Consider the following 19,934-nt stretch of genomic DNA (forward strand, 5'->3'; position numbering starts at 1 on the left):
ATTTCCCCTTTCCCCCTTCAAACGTAGCTTGAAGCCCTTTTGATGAGCCCTGACAGCGAGTAAGTCGGTCGCCCGACTACATTGGACAGTCGAGAGAGTTTTTTGTGATTCCCCAAAAAGGAGCACCGGCTAGGGGGAGTCAGACAATGACTCAAGGAACAATGCAACACAATTTTATTTACCTCAGCCGGTGCAAAAACATCACGAGTCAACTTTTCTGAGTCTAGCACCAAATCACTTATCAATTATCACCAGACATCACTTATCAATTAAGCAAGCACCAAATAATGCTCAATCACTATTTCAAGCAAAAATTAGACAGAAGACAGAGTAGGAAAGAGTTGAAAAGTAAGAAAGAGGGGCAGAAAGACAGAGACAGAGATAGAGAGACAGAGACACACAAACACAGAGAAATGTAAACAGAGAACATCACCAATCCAGCACATGTCTTCTCCAGGCAGAAATCTTCATTTCAGACAGAAACTCCTTGTGTGGGATGGTGATGGGTCGATGGGGAGTACAGTTCAGGCTCACCTTTTATACAGTTTGGTCTGGTCCAGTCCTGGATGACCACTTGGGGTGGGTGGCCCAACATCCAGATCACCTTCAGGGTTGACATTCATGGGGGCGCAACAGCCCTGCATCCAGGTTGCCTTCGTGGTGGGGGTGGCAGCTGTTTCTCCACTGAGGAGATGACTCCAGCCCTCAGCACCCATGCCCCACCTCAACAGGTGTGCCAGTCACGCAAGACATTAACAACTTGCTAATGTTCATTCACAAAAGAACTTTTCTCCTAGACATGGTGGTGTCTCTTCTTTAGAAATGTTTTGTCTTGAGTGCTCTGCCCAAGCACTCCTGGTGGAGTCTCTTTAGAAAATGTTCTGCCCGTTGTTTGAGACATAAACATGGATCAGCTGGGAGGGGATGGGTAGTGGTCCAGTCCCTAACAGTAAGTGAAACCAGTTCAGGGATTCATGCAAAGGTCCAATGCAATCACAGGGGCTGACGAGGAGTAGTATAGCAGCACTGCAGAGACAGGACAGTATGAAAGACAGCTGCACCTTCAAGGTCTTATCCACTGCTGCAATACAGCAGAACAACCCTCTTCTCCTCTATCAGTGAAGGTTGCCAAACCAAGTAAGGACGCTACCTGCAGTAATGCATGCATATTTTCTCACATATAAAATAGTGTTATGTTTTATGGAGCCGATCATCTTGAGTGTCATCACACAGCTCATACAGAACAACCAGGTGATCAGGCCTAGTCAGCATGGGTTTATGAAAGACAGGTTCCACTTGACCAACCTGATCTCCTTCTATGACAAGATGACCCACTTAGAGGGAGAGGCTTTGGATGTTGTTTACCTGGACATTAGTAAAGCCTTTGACACTGTTTCCCACAGCATTCTCCTGGAGAAACTGGCTGCCCATGGCTTGGTTGGGTATACTCTTCACTGGGTAAAAAACTGTCTGGATGGCTGGGCCTAAACAGTTGTGGTGAATGGATTTAAATTCAGTTGGTGGATGGCCACAAGTGATGTTTGTTCCCCAGGGCTCTTTATTTGGGCCAGTTTTGTTTAATATCTTTATCAGTGATCTGGATGAGGGCACTGCATATGCCCTCAGTAAGTTTGCAGATGACATCAAGTTGGGCAGGAGTGTCGATCTGCTTGAGGGTAGGAAGGCTCTTTCGAAGGATCTGGACAGGCTGAATTGATAGGCTGAGGCCAATTGTATGAGATTTCAAAGGATCTGGACAGGCTGGATTGATAGGCTGAGGCCAATTGTATGAGATTCAACAAGGTTAAATGCCAGGTCCTGCACTTTCCTCACAACTCCATGCAATGCTGCAGGCTTGGGGAAAGGTGACTGAAAAGCTTCCTGGCAGAAAAGGACCTGGCCGTGTTGGTCAACAGCCCGCTGAACAGGAGCCAGCAGTGTGCCCAGGTGGCCAAGAACGCCAATAGCATCCTGGCTTGTATCAGCAATAGTGTGGCCAGCAGGACTAGGGAAGGGATTGTGCCCCTGTACTCAGCACTGGTGAGGCCACAACTCAAATATTGTGTTCAGTTTTGGGCCCCTCAGTACAAGAAAGACATTGAGGTGCTGGAGTGCTTCCAAAGAAGAGCAATGAAGCTGGTGAAGGGTCTAGAGAACAAGCCTTTCAGTTTCTCAGAATTGGAATGTTTCTTTTTTAACTTTTATTTTGTGTTGTGGTTTTTTTTTTCTTTTCTTGAGGGTAATAGACTTTTGAAAGGCAAGTTCCATCTCCATCATAAGTTTTTTTAAACAAGTAGATACTTTAGAATCATAGAATCATAGAATGGCTAGGGTTGGAAAGGCCCTTAAAGATCATCAAGTTCCAACCCCCCTGCTATTTAATTTAGTGCCTTTCTTTCTTAGAAGTAGCTTATTAAAGGTCTTTAAATTTACAGTATATCTTTCATCCTTGTTCTTCCAAATCTCCCTTTCTGTTAAAAAATTTTGGTTGATTTGAATTAGGGATAGAGAAAATTATGCTGGATTTAATATTATGCCTGTTATTTCTGCTTGTACATATAGCAGATGTGGAAGGCACACTTTAAATATTCAAGAGGCTCTCTATTCTGTCTGTTAGAGAGAACCCTTTTTCATCTTCAGTAGTTCCTTCTTCTACAATGAGCTATATTTCCCTTTTTTCCCTTAAAGCTCATTTCCTTTTTTCCACCTGAAATTGTCTGGTTTGCATTTTTTGTCTATTTCTAATTTCAAGTTTTACCTCTGTTTTCTCATCATGTCATACCCCAGTTCTGCTGCAATACTAATCCTATCAAAACTCTGTGCCACTATAGATTTTAGGACTTTTATGGATTTTAGGACTTCAGTTTTTGAGTTTGACTCAATTTTTTTTCTGTTTTCTGTTTCTGGTTTTTCTGTTATGAGGCTCTGTTTTTTGTTTTTTGTTTTTTTTTCTTTCTTCCTCTTCTCATGAGGAAGACACACTTGTGATACCAACATCCCTTTGTGTTTTCTTCTGTTGGAAATATTTTTAAAAGCAGACCTGTTACCATTCCATATAGAAGAAAAGTACTTTTTGGAAGATAAAATGATCAAGATAGTCTACTTAAGCAAGCATGGTGTTCCCTTAAGACAGCAGGAAGAGTAATCTGGGCTGGTGGTGCAAAGCTAGGATGCATCAACAGTTCCAAGAAGGAAGGAAATAACTTGAGGATGAGGGTAAGGCGACTGGATGAAACACATTACCACATAAAAGGAAGAAAAATGCCTAGGTCTTGTCATTCTGTAATCAATGAACAGGAACCATATGATTATAAAAAAAGACAAATGCAATTCTAGGCTGTGTCAGTTGAGAATTTGCACTACAGATAGAGGATTATTAAGGTCACTCTATAGAGTATTTTTTACAGTAAAGAATTTTGCTCATGTATAACCAAAATTATGTACTAGAGTTGGAATACAAAGAAGTTCATCAAGCATGATCAAAGGAATATAAATTCCATTTACAGTCAAAGGGTGATGAAGTCACTAACAAAAAGTGTCAGCCTAACAAAACAAACTTCTGCTTCTAAGTATTTTCAGACAAGTTAACACTAACCAGAACAAGCCCTGTATAATGTCAATAAGCGTATAAAGTTTCTGTGAACACAAACAAGACTGGATGTTACAAAGAGGCTTCTAACAATCAGAAAAATTAGGTTTTGGAATGAGCTTCCCATAAAAATGGTAACAGAAAAAAAGTTTTCTAGTAATGACCAAGGTCATAATCACTGAAAGGAATTACTGGGCACATTTCCTTCAGTTAACACAAGTGTAGACTTGATGACTGAGGTGGTCTCCTTAAATCCCTTGCCCCATAATTCAGGAATTACCACGACAAACCTTCTGTATAAATGATACTTTTGCTGTAAAAACTTATAGAATACATAGCGCAAGATGTGATAGAACTACAGCCTCCTCTGTTTTCTGGAGCTATCCAGAGAAGTAAATCTGGATATGAACAAAAGAAGACTGGTGTAGAGTAAACAGAAAGACCTTACTCCATAGCAACCAAGTAGCATTTTTACCTGGTACTTGATGATGGACATGCAAAATCTCAGATTTCCCTATGCTGTGACCAGCAAAATGCCAGGGAGGCAGGTCAGTGAAGGGGGAACGACCAGTATTAAAGGAATATTTATTGGTCAAATGAGGTACAATGGGACTCAGGCAGACAACCACTGGTGAGCCTGTTGTAACCCTAGAGTCAAGCAAGGACAGGATGGTTTCATGAGTGGAACTGTAAATTTTCCTGATAACTGTTCAAGTCAAGTGAGAAAAAGATTACAATCAATGTTTATTAAATCACCTTTTACTAGTTGAACTGTTAATAGAATCAAGCTGTTATTATTAATAGCAGATAACTATTCACACAGTATGCTCAATTATTGCCTCACACTCAGACCTTCACTGATAAGTTACTTGTTTAAAGCAAGAGCTGGGAGGCCTCTCCCAGAAGCAAAGGTTTTTCATGCTGGGAGCTACCAACTGAGCTCAGAAAGGTCCTTTAGGGCCCATTTTTCAGCAGGTGTATATCTTTTATCTTTGTACATAGAAGTCACTGCATCCTAGGATGTGTTCTAAATTATACAACCAACAAAGAGACCCTGACAATCCTGACAGACTTGAGATTCTGAGTTTTTCTGTTCTTGTGGATCCACAGGGCTGAGAGTCTCCAGACCTTATGTATTCTTGGGAGACTTTTACATGCTGCCTCTCAGCACCTACTTGTCTTTTCCTTGATCTGATTTCTGGTTACTCTTTTCCATTCACACACTTAGGCACTGCTCCTTCATACAAATTCACCCAATATGGGCTTTTATGACAGAAATGTAGAACCTGAGCTGATACATAAGCTAGCATGTGTCCCACAAGACACTCTCCTATCCCATGATTTCAGCTTGCAGCAGTAATCTTTGCCTCCAGTCCTTTTGGATACAGTTCTCTTGTATCTATATCAATTTTATACCTTATGGTTCCTGCACATTAAAACTTAGAATTTTAAAATATGTCACTCACTGCAACATAACCAAGAGGCAAACAACTCTTGCCTGATTGTTTTAATTCCCTCTCCCACATGCTGACATAGTGTTACCCCTTGAATGACAGGAACTGTATCCTTGTAGAGCTCTGTTTTCCACACTTTTGACTGCAGGGGCACACAGTTTTCCAACTAAAATTGGCAGAGTGAGTGCAGCAAATACTTATTTGTGATTTGTCAGTCCCCACCCAGCATAGCCAGACAGCATTCCAGTGACTGTCATCCTGCAGCTGCTTTTGCTGCCCCTTGGCTGCTTATCCCTGTCAGCCTCTCTAGCATCCCAAAGGTGGGCAGGTGAGGGAGCTACTTCCCCAACACTGTGGCAACTGTGGCACTGTAGTGTTCAGGAAGAACTGCTGTACTCTCTGCTTACCAGATAGTGCCATCAGTAAGGGCTTCTAGTAAGCCTGCAAACTGCTAGGCTTACAGATGAAAACCAGTTTCTTAAATATTTGTCCTACAGTGCTATTAAATGTATTTAATCAAAACATGAACCCTTCTGTACAGAAGTCTGTGCGCATTTCTCAAAGCTGCCTCCAGGTCTTAAGATCTCCAGTTCTAGAAGTCTACGAAAGTGAGTGAGAAAGATAAACACTCACACACAAACATGTCTTGTGGTCCAATGTTAATAGAGGCTCCTTCAAAACTTGTTTTGGGGCTATATATGTGTCTTTGAATTGCTGTTATCTTGAAACAAAGCATAAATGGAGTTAAGAGATGGTGCTGATTATACATTTAATGCTAGGGTAAAGTTTGGGTGTCTGAAGGAAAACAAGCAGTTAGGAAGGAAACCACTTTCTTCCTTACTTGGGCTGTGCTGGAAGGGTTTTGAGTTTCAGAGAAATGAAGTGCATCCTGTGGTTAAGTTAAGCCTACTCCTTGAAACAGGTTGATCTCTGTATCTCAAACTGACAATGGTTTAAACAAACATCTGAAATTAAGTCATCTGGAGTGGTATTTACCTTTGTGAATCTTTATGAATGTATTTTTCAAAAGCTTCCAAAAGCTAGTCACACATTTTGTTAAGCTTTTGGAGAAGTGGGAGTCAGAAATTTTCCAATGAAAGTGTGACTTGAGGAAAGCATCCTTTAAAGAAATGCATATATTTGAAAAAATTTGTTTTTAGTGAGTGCTCAAGTGCAAGCCAATATGATTTATATTGCAGGAAAAGTTAAGATGTCATTCAGTTTCAGAATAAACTCTATTTTATTCTTATGATCTATTGAATGTCTCTGTCCCCAAGAGCTCAACAAATTAAAAGTAAAGTTTTAGTGACTTCTTCTTTGAATCGTGGTCTAGGGCAAATGTTTTCAGTGCACTTTCTCTGAGACATTTTCATTTATACATGGAAACTTTAGTGGTTTCCTTTTGTGGCTATTATTTCCTTCTGTACCACTTTTCCTTTTTAAAAGAAACTTATGGTAAGATAAATATTTAAACCTTTCATCCCTGAAGTTGAAGGCACAGATTAAAAACAGTGGATCAAGTCTCTCTGGTAGCTGGCCCCTGGATCCTCAGATTCTCCAGTACCTAGCTCCTAAACTTCTCACTGTACTCACCAGTGAGTCCAGCTTGTAGTTTGATGGCAGACCATACACGCAGAAGAAATAGAGAGCATACACACATGACACATGAAAGCAGTTAAAATTTAATAAGAAGGCAGGACACTCTGTAGTGATCACATGGAGGGACTGGCCAGAGGAGTTTAATGCTTATGTGCAATGGCATCTTTTGTACTCCCCTTCCCCTGTTGCTCCATTTTCCTCCATAACATATTCCTTCCTATTCCCTGGAAACATCCTCTGCTTCATCCTCTACTTTCCCAAAATTCCATTATTTAATTCTCAAACTCTCCTCTTCTCCCAAGTTCCCCATTTTAACTTCTGTACTCCTTTACGCAGTAGTCTGCCTTCGTTTGCATTGCATTCCAAAAAGAATTGAATCACCGTTGAGTGTTTTACAACAGGGACAATTACTAAATTAGTCATCTTCAATGGTTTTAGGAGTAGCTGATTCAGAGGGATTAGGTTGGCCAACTTATTGATTTGCCACTGGTTTCTGATTGTTTTCTGTGTATATGTGTATAGCCATTAGCCAGATATCCTTAACATATTTTTACTTGTTAACCTGAAATTTGCATATCCTATGAACTTAGTGGTGGCACAGGAATCTTGACCCTTAAAGAGGTTAAAAAAATAGTTCTGAGCTTTAGTACTTACAATGTGGAAACTCTGAATGAGCACATACTCTCGAACGTTATTGTTAGAAAACATGTCACTGAATACTTGAAAGAAACAATCACTCCTTCAGTACATCTCAGATTTGATTTATGACCCTCAATAAAAGGGCAGAGAGGCTTAAAGGCAGAGAGAAACCATGACCATCTCCATCTGCATCTGTGTGTACTACACTAAAATGTGTCAAATTAGGCTACGAAACACCCCAAACATAAGAAAATCAGCAAAAGCAGAAAAAAATTCTTGTCAGACAACTGCTGAAACCAAACACTGCTGTGGAGCTCCTGCAGATGCAGTGGAATCAGCTGTGCCCAGAAATGCCAGGGAAGGGGCAGCACCTCATGGATGTAAACTTCCTTCTGAAGGAATCAGGATACAGGCCTAGGGAAAGCTGTGCTCCAAAAAGCCAGTAAGCATGAGGTAGCCAGTGGCGTTGGACTCTCTTCTTGAGCTATTTGGGTATGGTGGATGAGCTAGCAGAACCTAAAAGTGCTAGGCTGTGTCATAACATATCCCCAAATGTTGGAAAATTTGAGACAATACTTGACAACAGGGGTTTCCAGATCTCTCACTCCTGCCACTCCAAAGCCATTAAGGGTGGCTAAACCAGGAAACACCATCAAATCCCTAAAGTTGTTCAAAGACACGTGAAAAAAAAATGAAAAGGGACCTTAGCACCTCACATTTGAACATCCAGAGGTTGGTTCAGTATACAGAAGCAATTCCACATGAATGGGAGCCTCAGTGCAGGCCAACAACTGCACAAAACCATTGCCAGCTGGCTGGTGGTCCTGGACACATTTTCTGTGTTTCCTGAAGGCCACTGTGGAGATAACTGTGACCCAAAACACTCTGACGTCTCCTTCAGGTATCCACATGCTGCTACGATATATGCATGCCAGAAAACACCAGAGAATTCCCATAAAACACCCAAGATCCCTTGAAGAAGCTTGCCAGACAGCTAACTTGCTGAATATGGAGTGGAGACAGGAAAGAGCATTAACGTGACCAATCCCTACCACAGCTGCAAGCAGTCTTGAATACAATACAAAAGGAAATCCTATTCAGGATGTACTTTGTGTCCTTCTGGTTCAAGGGGAATGGAGGAGTTGACAGTACTGCTATATGTAGCCCATAACCTCCATTTTTGGTGAGCTGTGTGGATCATGTGGCAGATCTTTGAATGGGAAGCCATGAACCTCCTGTAAGTTCTTCATAGTTCTAAACCCAATGCATATCCCTCTGTTGGCCTCCCTCCCCAAATATACACAGAAGAAAAGTACAGACATGCACATGGGGCTGCTGATGCTGGCTATGCTGGAGATTGGGTCAAACGTGTTCTTGCGTATTCATATTGACTTGCAACAGCCTTCTGTAGGGTCAAGGAAGCACAACCCCTCATCATGCTGGAGGCTATGCTGTCTTCACACCTCATATCCAGAGAAAGTGAGATACAGAAATTCATCAGGGAAAAAAGGATGGTTCCAAGTTGTCATTAAACCCTGCTATGACCTGGGTTAATTGACAGTGATAGATAAAAGTCTTAAAAATTGTGAAACAGAAAGCAAGCCAAGGAACACAAATGGAAAAATTAAGAACAACTGTTTTTCAAGGCTGACCTTCCATAAACATAGAATAGTATGTCTTTGGAATTCTGTGGTAATGATTAGCAAAGTAATGTTTTATGACATGTGTTACAAGTCGCAGTCCATACTAGAACCTCTTCAAGGTCACAGCTAAAATCACACTGAAGGAACATCTAGCCTGAAGTGAGTAGCATTGTTAACGTAGTCACAGTGTCTAGGTTTCTATGTGATTCAAGTAAGCATTCAGGATGTCATCCAGAGAGACCCTGACAGGCTTGAGAAGTGGGCCAATGCAAACCTCACAAAGTTCAACAAGGCCAAGTGCAAGGTCCTGCACGTGGGTCGAGGCAATCCCAAGCACAGATAGAGTCTGGGAGGAGAATGGATTGAGAGCAGTCCTGAGGAGAAGGACTTGGGGGCATTGGTTGATGAGAAGCTCAACATGAGCCAGCAGTGTGTACTTGCAGCCGAGAAAGACAACCGTGTCCTGGGATGCATCAAAAGAAGCATTAGCAACAGGTTGAAGGAGGTGATACTCCCCCTCTGCTCTGCTCTCGCGAGACCTCACCTGGAGTACTGGGTTGAGCTGTGGGGCCCCTAATATAAAAAAAACATGGACCTGTTGGAGAGAGTCCAGAGGAGAGCCACAAAGATAGGCAGAGGGCTGGAGCACCTCCTCTATGAGGACAGACTGAGAGAGTTGGGGTTGTTCAGCCTGGAGAAAAGAAGGCTCTGAGGAGACCTAATAGCAGCCTTCCAGTACCTGAAGGGGGACTACAGAAGGGATGGTGAAGCACTCTTAATTAGGGATTATAGTGACAGGACAAGGGGTAAAGATTTTAGGCTGAGAGAGGGTAGATTTAGATTAGATATAAGGAAGAAATTTTTTACTCTGAGGGTGGTGAGACACTGGAACAGGTTACCCAGAGAAGCTGTGGATGCCCCATCCCTGGAGGGGTTCAAGGCCAGGCTGGATGAGGCTTTGAGTAACCTGGGCTGGTGGGAGGTGTCCCTGCCCAGAGCAGGGGGGCTGGAGCTGCATGATCTCTAAGGTCCTTTCCAACCCAAACCATTCTATGATCCTATGATTCTGTGTGTTAGGGATGACAGGAAACCACTTCGTAGAAGTAATTGTGAAGTGCATTTCAAAGTGCATATCAAAGAAAGATTCAGAAAGAGTGAGACTGAAAATAACTTGGTTCTAGCTTAAGAAAGTGATTTCAGATGGTGATCCTAGGGATGCAAATCAGTCACTAATCAGCTTTCTACTGCTGCTCACAATGTTTGCCAATTTTCTTCCTTTAGTGCCAGTGATTGATTATCACTAATATTTTAATTTTGTTTTCCTTTTGTAATTACATTAGGAGTGTGTGAGTGAATCCTACACATACAGGAGAAATACAGAAAAAAACCTCACTTATATCTGGTACTGTGGGAAAAAAAAAGGAGTGGGAAGGAAGATTACAAAAACAATCTGAGCAGCCCTTCATGCTCACTGTTCTAGCATAAGATCTTGCAAAAAAATATCATCACTACTCCATAAAATTGTTCTGTGTGAGTTTGTGTAGGGTGTAGGTGGAGAAATAGCTACCAGAAAGCAGCAGGTGTAAGAACTGAAAACTACATACTTAGAGATACCATGAGAAAGTCTCCCAGCAACTAATACACTCCCAGGACCAGTGGTACTGTTGAATCTACAGGAACTGATAAAGAAGACTGATGAATGGGTGCACAGTCACCAGCACACACTGTCAACAGCAGGTTGAATAACTCATCGCACAGCCGAGGAGGCAGCAACTATTATATACAAAGACTAAAAGATTATATACAAAGATAGGTATATATATGAACACATATGAATAAGTATATTTGATGACAGGATCCCTTTAGGAATTTTCTGAACACTGCTGTTGCACAGCTGTTGAATAAATAGGTGACGTTGGTCTCTCAGCCATTATTCTGACCAAGTTACTATGAGTGTGCATGTATGTAGGGGTGTGTGTGTGTGTATGTGAAACAGAAAGAGAAAGAGGGAACTATGTAAGGAGGTAAGTGTATGTACTGTGTGAATAGCTATCTATTAATTAAAAATATAATAAAATAGCTTAATTAATAAAAGACATTAAAGTAAATATTGTTTGTGGTCTGGGTTTCTCCATGGCATAATCTTCTGTCAAGGGAAATGGAATTTGCAATAAACCTAATGTCACATGTATATGTGTGTATATATATATATATACACACAAAAGGAGAAAATCTATTCAGAGTTTTAAATGCTCCTACTATGTATGTCTGATAGAATCCTTAAATTTTCAAGTTTGGAGAATAGAAGAGTGCCTATATCTTTTCAAGGAAATAATTTCAGCACTGAAAATTTGGATATCAAGTATGATTAGTCACTTTTGACTCATCTTTTGAGGTTTTTTATTTTTGTATTATATATAACTTAAATTAGACATTTTCAAGATGCTGTCGTAAAATTCTCACCTTTCACAAATACCATCTGTGTATAGGCATTAATCAAACTAAAATCAGGATGACAGTGCTGCTCTTAAGATACATACCCAGATAAAGACAAAGTTGTGGATCTCCTGGAAAGCCTCAAAGATGCAACAGGATTTTCTATTTCCCTTAGCTCAGGAAAGAATGCTTTGATTATAAAAGCCCAATCAGTAATCACAAGGACATAAACTACAGTGAATGGCTGTTTGCATATTCTGTTTGGATCATTTAACTCTTTCTTTGTTTAACCTGTGTACCATCTTTCTGTACAATTCCATCTTGTGCCCAGAAAGAACAGGCAATAAAAAAGTAAGGAATTAATTGCAAGCTGTGCCAGTTAAACTGCATCTGCTTTGTAACTGCTTCCTGAACAGGAAAGTAAAATTGAGTATCATACACCTAGAATAGAGCTGACCTAGCTAATATCAATAACCAAGGCTCTAGAGGTTGTTTAAAATGATGATGTATGTACAAACAACCAACACCTAGGATTGTTCTACAGAAAAACATAGGCCATGAGTGTATAGTACAAACATGACCATGACATCAGATTCCCAGGAAGACACTTCAGCTCCTATATGTAGGAGTGCATCTGCTTTTTTCCCCCCATTTCTATTGAATTCTTATCCAATAAATGTTTCATGTAAACCTGATAATCCATGGATAGAAAAGGAACTGGAAACAAGGGCTCTGCTCTCTTACCTCAGGACAGTTAATATTTTAAATGGTAGTCACTTTTTCCTGTTGTGTCCAATTACTATTATGCTAAGAAACATCTCCACCAAGCAAGTGGAGAGAACCTCCTATTCACCCAACTCCCTTCACTCTTACAACTTAGTAAGGTCTTGCTGGTATGTTTCTGTGCATGTTATCAGGTTGCAAAAGACACTAAATCCAGGCTCTCTTCCTTGAAAAAATATTCTAGAGAGTAGACAAGGAAAGGGAGGAGAACCCCACCCCTCTCCTACTAACTCTTAACGAAAATAAGGCAGTTGTGATTCGATCTTTGAAGCTGTTCAACTCTATTGATTTATGTTGCATCTGGGCAGGGCAAACATAATGCACAGCAAATGTATGTGCTACTTTACCTAGGGTTATTTTTTCATTCCACCAGAATTCAAGTCAGAAATATTAGAGTACTTCTTGGTGCTTGCAGAACTGAAACTCCAGGCTTCAAAGACAAGCAATGAGACATCTAGAAAATGTTAGAAGTTTCTTCCAGTGTTTTTTGGACTTCTATTTCAAATCTGTCTTTCTTACAACTTGTTATATAAAGGTTAAGTACCCTTCTGGCTTGCAGAAATAGCACAGTTGTTGCTCCTAACAGAGCAATGACTTATCTTTATATTTGACACTACCATTGTTTAGGATGAGTTATTGCTGACAAGTCACAAAAATGTGAAGAAGTGCAACAATAACCAAAGTTACTCCTCAAGAATAGCCAACCTGCTTGCATGATGATACCCATACATGAGACTAGTAATGCTGCTTCACAAGGTAATTCCTCTGTAGTCTTCTCCTAAATATGTAGCTGTGGCATCTGTAGCCCTGGTATTTCTGAGTTCTCTCTGTGGTCAGAGACCAGGTGCATACCACAGCTTGTAAGTGTTTTGATTAACGAGTTAGTAAAGATGAACTACACCAGATAACAGCATTTGTAACAGTACTCTTATTTTCAAACTCAAAGTCACTGTTGTCAGTGAAACATTGAAAAAATAGTCTGTGAAAAATACACATGGATACCATACACTTGTAAATTTGGATATGACATGAAGAACACTTTAATCCATAACACAGTGGTTTTTGATGAAAAAAATCACAGGGCTAAGCATGGTACTCTTATTTAATCTAAGAAGTTTTTCTTACAAATGCAACAGCTAAAAATATTCAAACTTAGGAAATTATCTATAAATGTGTGAAACTATAATACCATTTCAAGTAAGAACTTACATTCAAACTAAATAATTATACAATTATATGATACCTTTACAAAGGAGCTTCAAAACAATTTGAAAGATTACCTTACACTGAGTTATTCATCAAAATATTGGGTACATTAAAAACTACATATGGAGTTTCAAGTCATCCACTTAACCCTTGAGACTCATATGTGTTTAATGAGCACAGCAGTATACAAAATTGTGCCTCATTTATGGTGTAACTATAAGACTAAGCTACTTTCTGCTAAAAAATGCTAAACACAAAAACTGTGACTTCCTCATAAATACAGTCTTAATTGTTTTCAACTACACAGGGAAAATATATATGTATGTGAAATTTTTCTATAATTCAATGTCCTTCTCTTACTTTCTTGCTTCCTCAGAAAGGCTATATTGTTCTTCTAGCAATTGGAACAAGTATGAACATGCTGCTGCCTCTGCTTCTCTTCCAGAAGATGACCTAGTTTTGCCATAAAAGACACAACCCACTGAGAAATAGTACAGGTTATTTGTGTAATGTGTCCCTATCCTCATGCCTCTGGATGTAAGGAGTGGGTCAAACAGTGAAGACTTTGATGAGACTAGCTGTCGCAGAGTTGAAAAATGTGGTGACCTCCAACATAAATAGTGAAGAAACATTTACTCAGATGCTGAGAAAAAAAAACACAATAGAGATGATTAAGGAAAGCTCCACCAATTAATTATTTTCCTTTGTATTGCTGGTCTCTTGTACTCATAACCAGTCATACAATAGCCTACTTTTTTCCTTCAGTTTTTCTCTGACCATTTTGCTCTCTCTGTCATGCACTTAGCATATGTCATGTTTGTCTTCCCTTTCAACTCTCCCCACTTCAGAAAGTGCGAGTTACTTCATGCCTTGCTCTTATGCAGTGAGAACTTAGGCTTTGTTCAAACAATACTGGAAAAGAATTTGGTAGCTAATTCCTCTTATACCATTAGGGCTGATGTCTGTCCCTTCAGCTTTTCAAATCTGAGTGTCTCTGTATCAATGAATAAGTTTAAATTTAGAAGCCTTACAAAGGTGATTTCTGCAGAAAATGGTTTTGTCCAAATATGTACTTTCAAGACAACTTTTCACACACACACACAGAGAAAAGCTGAGATGTGTTTAAATTAACATTTTTGCTGGGAAAGATGAGGTTTTCTATTCTGGTCTCTTTTTCAGCCCTTTAAAATAAGTGATCTAGGAACCCATATGAATGTAAGAGATACTTATAGATACACCTTTACTGTGATTGTGTTTCAACAAACTGTGTTTTGATGACAAATCCTTTTAGCAGAAATTTCCTTCAGTTTTGGAGGAACTGATGTTAACTGCTCTGAGGCTTTCACAAACACATATATACCATCACAAAAAAGTGGAATATCTGTCCACGCAGTATTTTAGATTCTTTGAACACGTATCTTTGCAACAACTTGAAGATAATAGAAATACCATTTTTCATCTCTGAGCTTAGCGTAGCATTCCAGGTGTCAAAAAAGAAAGAAAATAATTCCATTTCATAGGACAGAGGAAAATAATTCAAATGCTAAATGTAGGTATCAACATTTTAACTCGCCTTCATGCAACATAGATACTATTCTAAGAGTTTTCACTGCTTAAATAAAAAGTAAAGAAGGTGGATGCAAAGAGAACTCAGTGAATTGGCCTAAAAAGCAAAATTGGGCTTGTGTGAGACTTCTGCAACCTGACACATCAGAGACACTGTTTTAGGTGTGAGTAACAGTTGCATTTCCATACCTCTACAAATTAAGCCACATGAAAATGAAAGAAAATGAAGCAATTGTGCCCTTTTAAAAGATGTATAGTTTAGTCTAAGTAGCTATCCAGTTTAATGTTGAAGTCCTGCCTTCCATTTTTATGGAAGAGGTATAAAGAACCATCATAAAAGATACCTGCTTGCCAATATGTACATGTGCATGTATATGTTGGTGTGTATGTGTAGTGTTCATTTCAGGAAGGTGTGTGAGGAATGAGCTGTATCTGTAAACCTATTGATAGATTTTCCTGTTTCGTAAAATCATGTTCTGATGGGCACTGGAAATAGAGCCCATAACATGTTTTCCAGAATTTCAGTTATGAAAATTCCATCTGTGCTTTTGAGTATGCAAATCAGAGAAGAATCCTATAGTGATCTGTCAATTACATAGCACATCTTTGCATTTCTTGCCTTGAGCTAATGACTAGAATCAAATTACCATTCCATTGCTTGGAAAAGAGGCCAGACTGTGATTTAGAAAACAAATGAGGGCTCTTGTCCTTTTTTTCTCTGAAGTAATTATTGATGATTTTTTATTATTATGAAGGATTTTATGATTTAGCAATCATCTATAGGCTACTTTAATACAATATATTGATATTATCACAAAACTGAAGTTCTAACTGTAATGCCTTTTCTTAATCATTTTGTTCAAGGCCTTTTCAATGTATGGGTTCATCAGTATTCAGCAGTCCACAGTCCCATGCAGTATAACAGAAGTAATTTTCTGTCTTTCCACTACAAAGGAATCTAAAAACCATATACCTTGTTAAAGTATAGTCATAATGTTGCAATTTTATACTACTTCTCCTTCAGGGAAAAGAAATCACATCACATAATCATTTATGAGGAATTTGCCCCCCAGGCAAAAACAAAGGCTTCTGATTAAACTAGTAAATTACAGAAATCTATAAAAGTCTCTTTAGTGGAAAAGAGCTTTGTTTCAAATGCTGGCAACTTTGTTTTATGCTGCATTTGAGCAGTTTCCTAGAAAATATTGTGATTTTTTTCCTGGATCCTCAATGAACAGAGCTACAAGAAAATATGATTTGTATAATCTCATTCTGCTAGTCTTAGAACAGGATGAGCTTTGAACTTTGCCTGTTTCCTGATTTAATTTACCATACCATTAAATAGAACTGCCAGTGCCTCTAAGTAGCATTGGTGTGTGTGCAAATAGTTGAGATGTTTTAGAAGGGTCTGATAGCTGAATTTTTAACTTTCTTCAGGTTGCAAACTGTAAGTTTAAAATGGAGGAAATCAAACCAACTTCCAGCTTACAAACAAAACAGAGAAAAGACAAAAAAATGCCTACTATTACATAACATGCTTGACATCAAAGAATCATAACTCTAGTAGCTATTATTTTACTACTAATTACATAGGCTGGTTTATTTTTTCCCAGAATAAATATTTATCTTATTTAATAATTTATCGAACAGAACAACAAGAATTTAGTAAACTGTTTATAAAGTGCATTTAAAAGATACTGTTATTAATATGACAAGTGACTTAGCTGGTCAGTTGCAGAAAGAAAGGTCTACCAGAAGACTGACCTCACAAGGTGCTTTCCAGTATTTCTGTCTACTTTCCCTCTTAGGTTCTAAAATGCATGTTAATGCACAGGTAACTTTTTCATTTAACTCACTAAGTACAAAGAGCTTTGGAGGGAAGACCCACTTAAAAAGTCTGAAAAATAACACAGGAACCTCTTTCAGATCTCACGTCCACTGAGGAACATGGTTATGTTGTTTATGGGGGAAATGGACAAGAAATAATGCAATGTAAACCAAATTAAATGATAGAGGCTGTTCAGGGTATCCCTGCTGAGCATCCATATATCTTAGAGCTCAGCCTGGAGCAGGACAAAATACATGTTTTATGGGTTGACCATACCCCATGTGTCTTGCTTGCTCCTGTGGTCAGAAATATCATATTTTTTCTCTAAGGGCAGTGAGGGAACACTATGGAGGGGCAGAGGATAGACCAAACCTCCCAACATATATGTTTCATGGTGCTAAGCTGGGAATCACCATTTTTTACAGATGGTGAAAATGCCATGTAATGATGTCATTGTACTGAATTTTCACCAGCTCTGAATGCCATACCAAATTATTCTGCAAGCCACTGCTGTCACCTGTGGAACAGTTTATGTCATGAGGGGCAGAAAGACTGTAACAGAAATAGTTCTTTGACTTGGTATTTTAAAATCTTTTTAAAAACCCAATTCTGGCATGAACTCAGTTTAAATACAGATACATTGCTGCAAACAGATTGACTGTGACAACATCAAAACCAGATATTTTAAATCAGAATGGGCTTAGTCAACACAAGGCTCAAGCTGTGTATATTTCAGTGATGTTCACTTTAAAAGAATGTAAAATCCCACTGCAACTGAAAAGGATCATAGAGTTCCAGTCCTAATGTAACAATAATGTACTGCATTTTGGACTCTGCCAAAATATGTGATTTTTCCAAGAAATTTTAATTTATTTCTAAAGCTGAAGGGATTCCTGTGTAGAAAATAATTACAGGACATAGCTGGTCAAAATTGAGATGTTTCATGGAGATGTGCAATTTCTAGAAACGTTTAAAGATAATTTCAAGCCATATATTTAAACCTTGGTGAACTATTTTCTCAACAATACTAATTAATTAATTTTAACATTTTATTAATGTATTATATTTGACAATATTTAAATTACACAAATCCATGCTTCAGATTTGAGGAATCTATTCTTCATTTTTATTCTATTCTATTTTTCCTATTAGCTCTAATACAGGATTTTGGAGAGTCTTCCAATGTATCTTTTTGTTGGGAACACAGACACTGACTACTAGTTCAGCAATAGCAGGAAGCTCAAAAGTCTGTGTCATTCCTTACTGAATCATACTGGAACCTTAAAGATGCTTTTAGAATCAACAGATATTTTTCTACTTATCAAGAATCAACAAGCAGTCAAAAACGTCCAGTAAGAAATTCCTAAATTCCTGGGAATTCCTTAGCATCCTCATTATGTGCTTGTACTAACCTGAAACAGCCTTCAAGCTTCGTAATCAGATACAGAATTTGAGCATGTCTGTGCTTAAGCAGGTCTGTTCTGTTTATATCATGAAGGTCTGATTTGTTACTTAAACCATTTCAAGTGATTACATTAATGACTTGAAACTTGACCTTGATTTTCTGCTGTTTTACAGCAACAGTGGTGATTTCCAAAGAAAGTACAGCAAGTACAGTACTTATATTCTGCAGGCAATAATATTTTAAAATAGGAGAGAACTTAAATTCTTCATTACAAGGATCACATCTAAGTAAAGCTAATTCCCAGCTTCTATATGATTCCAGATCAGGGCCATAATCTAATTATTCATGTTCCTATTATCTTATAACTCTGGTGACTACAATTTAATTAATTTGGTTCTAAACTAGAAAGCTCAGCTTTTACATGGATCTAGTTCTGACGTGACAGCTTGTGTGATGCAAAATCCTGGCTGTCAGCTCTGAAAATTTGGGATTGCTCCAGATTAAGACCATATAATGTCCTGCAGGACAAGCAGCCCTTACAATTATACGCATGGCTTCCCTAATGCTTAAAGGTAAGGAAAAAAAAAATCACGTAGAGGATAAGGAAGGAAAAGACAGGGGAAGACTGACTTGATGGCACCAATATGAGCCTCTAAGCTGGGATCCCTGAAGCCAGTTGCATTATTTTGCACTTGTCTGGTGTGTATCCAGAGAGACCTCATCAGCAGGATACAACAACAAACACTATTAAAGGCAAAACTATACCAGTGTTGAAGAGAAGAATTGATAAAAACAAACTAGCTGCCATTATGACTCTCCTTTCTGAAGAGTTTGTCAAAGGAGCAGTGAAGTTGTCGTGCATGTTGGAGATATCCCAGGTGAAAGGAAGAGAGGTTTGCAAAGTAGAAAAGAGATAACATTATCAGCATCCAAGACTGGAAATCCTTTGCTTCAGCCAGATGAAGAAAGACTGAGTATAACTATCAGCCTTGCTACAATAGTAGTCACTAAGCCAATCAGCAAACCACAGGCTGGAGTAGTTCAGGAACATAAAAACTGTCTTGAAACAGTGATGATAACAGCTTGTTGGGATTGGCATTGCCCTGCAAATCTAAAGCTTCCAGGAGGCCATGAAAAGCTGAGTAAAAATTGTGTGTTCTTTAACTGCTATGCCCACGTTATTTTCTCTCCTTTTTCTAACAATTGCTATAACTGAATCCGTGGCAGGACTTCTAGGAAATGGAACTATGTTGGCTGGGAGTTCAACTACCTGCATTAGGAGCAAAATACTGTTCTTGTATAAGATGATTATGATCTTTCTGACTTTATCCAGATTCCTTTTGCAGTCCTGGATAACGCTGGATTTGTTTCTAAGTCTGTTTTGCAAAGCTTCATAAAAATCCAGCAGCTAGTTGAACACCCAGCCAACATAGTTCCATTTAGATTTGCAAGGCAATGCCAATCCCAACAAGCTGTTATCATCACATGCTCACCTGTTTATCTCAGAGGAAGAAGTATCATAAGTAATTTAATATTTATCTTATTTTACATTTTTTGATAATTATTAGTTCAGCTGCTTTCTCTAAGCATGGAAATTGGATAAAGATTCAATTATGGTCTTTTCAATTCAGAGTAGGGATTTGTATTTGAAGGACTCAGATCCATTTTTAAATGTGTTGTAATCCAGTTTTCACAGAACCCTCTGAATTTATGTACGTAAAGATGGAGAAGAGTTTCAAATATGTGTATTCTCTCTCATACCCCTATCTGGGGGGAGAGAAAGATC

The 19,934-nt window shown here is 38.8% G+C and overlaps 1 protein-coding gene across 1 annotated transcript; it reads right to left on the reverse strand.

The window, feature by feature from the left end:
* Window positions 1–1,558: 1,558 nt before the first annotated feature.
* LOC104463080 (taste receptor type 2 member 40-like) lies at window positions 1,559–19,247 on the reverse strand. The gene is given in 4 exon segments (XM_010075270.1): window positions 1,559–1,774; window positions 18,775–18,878; window positions 18,881–19,027; window positions 19,145–19,247. Coding segments are annotated over 4 exon segments (570 nt in total).
* Window positions 19,248–19,934: the final 687 nt, after the last annotated feature.

The sequence above is a fragment of the Pterocles gutturalis genome, unplaced genomic scaffold, assembly GCF_000699245.1.
Source record: "Pterocles gutturalis isolate BGI_N339 unplaced genomic scaffold, ASM69924v1 scaffold15952, whole genome shotgun sequence".
Lineage (NCBI taxonomy): Eukaryota > Metazoa > Chordata > Aves > Pterocliformes > Pteroclidae > Pterocles > Pterocles gutturalis.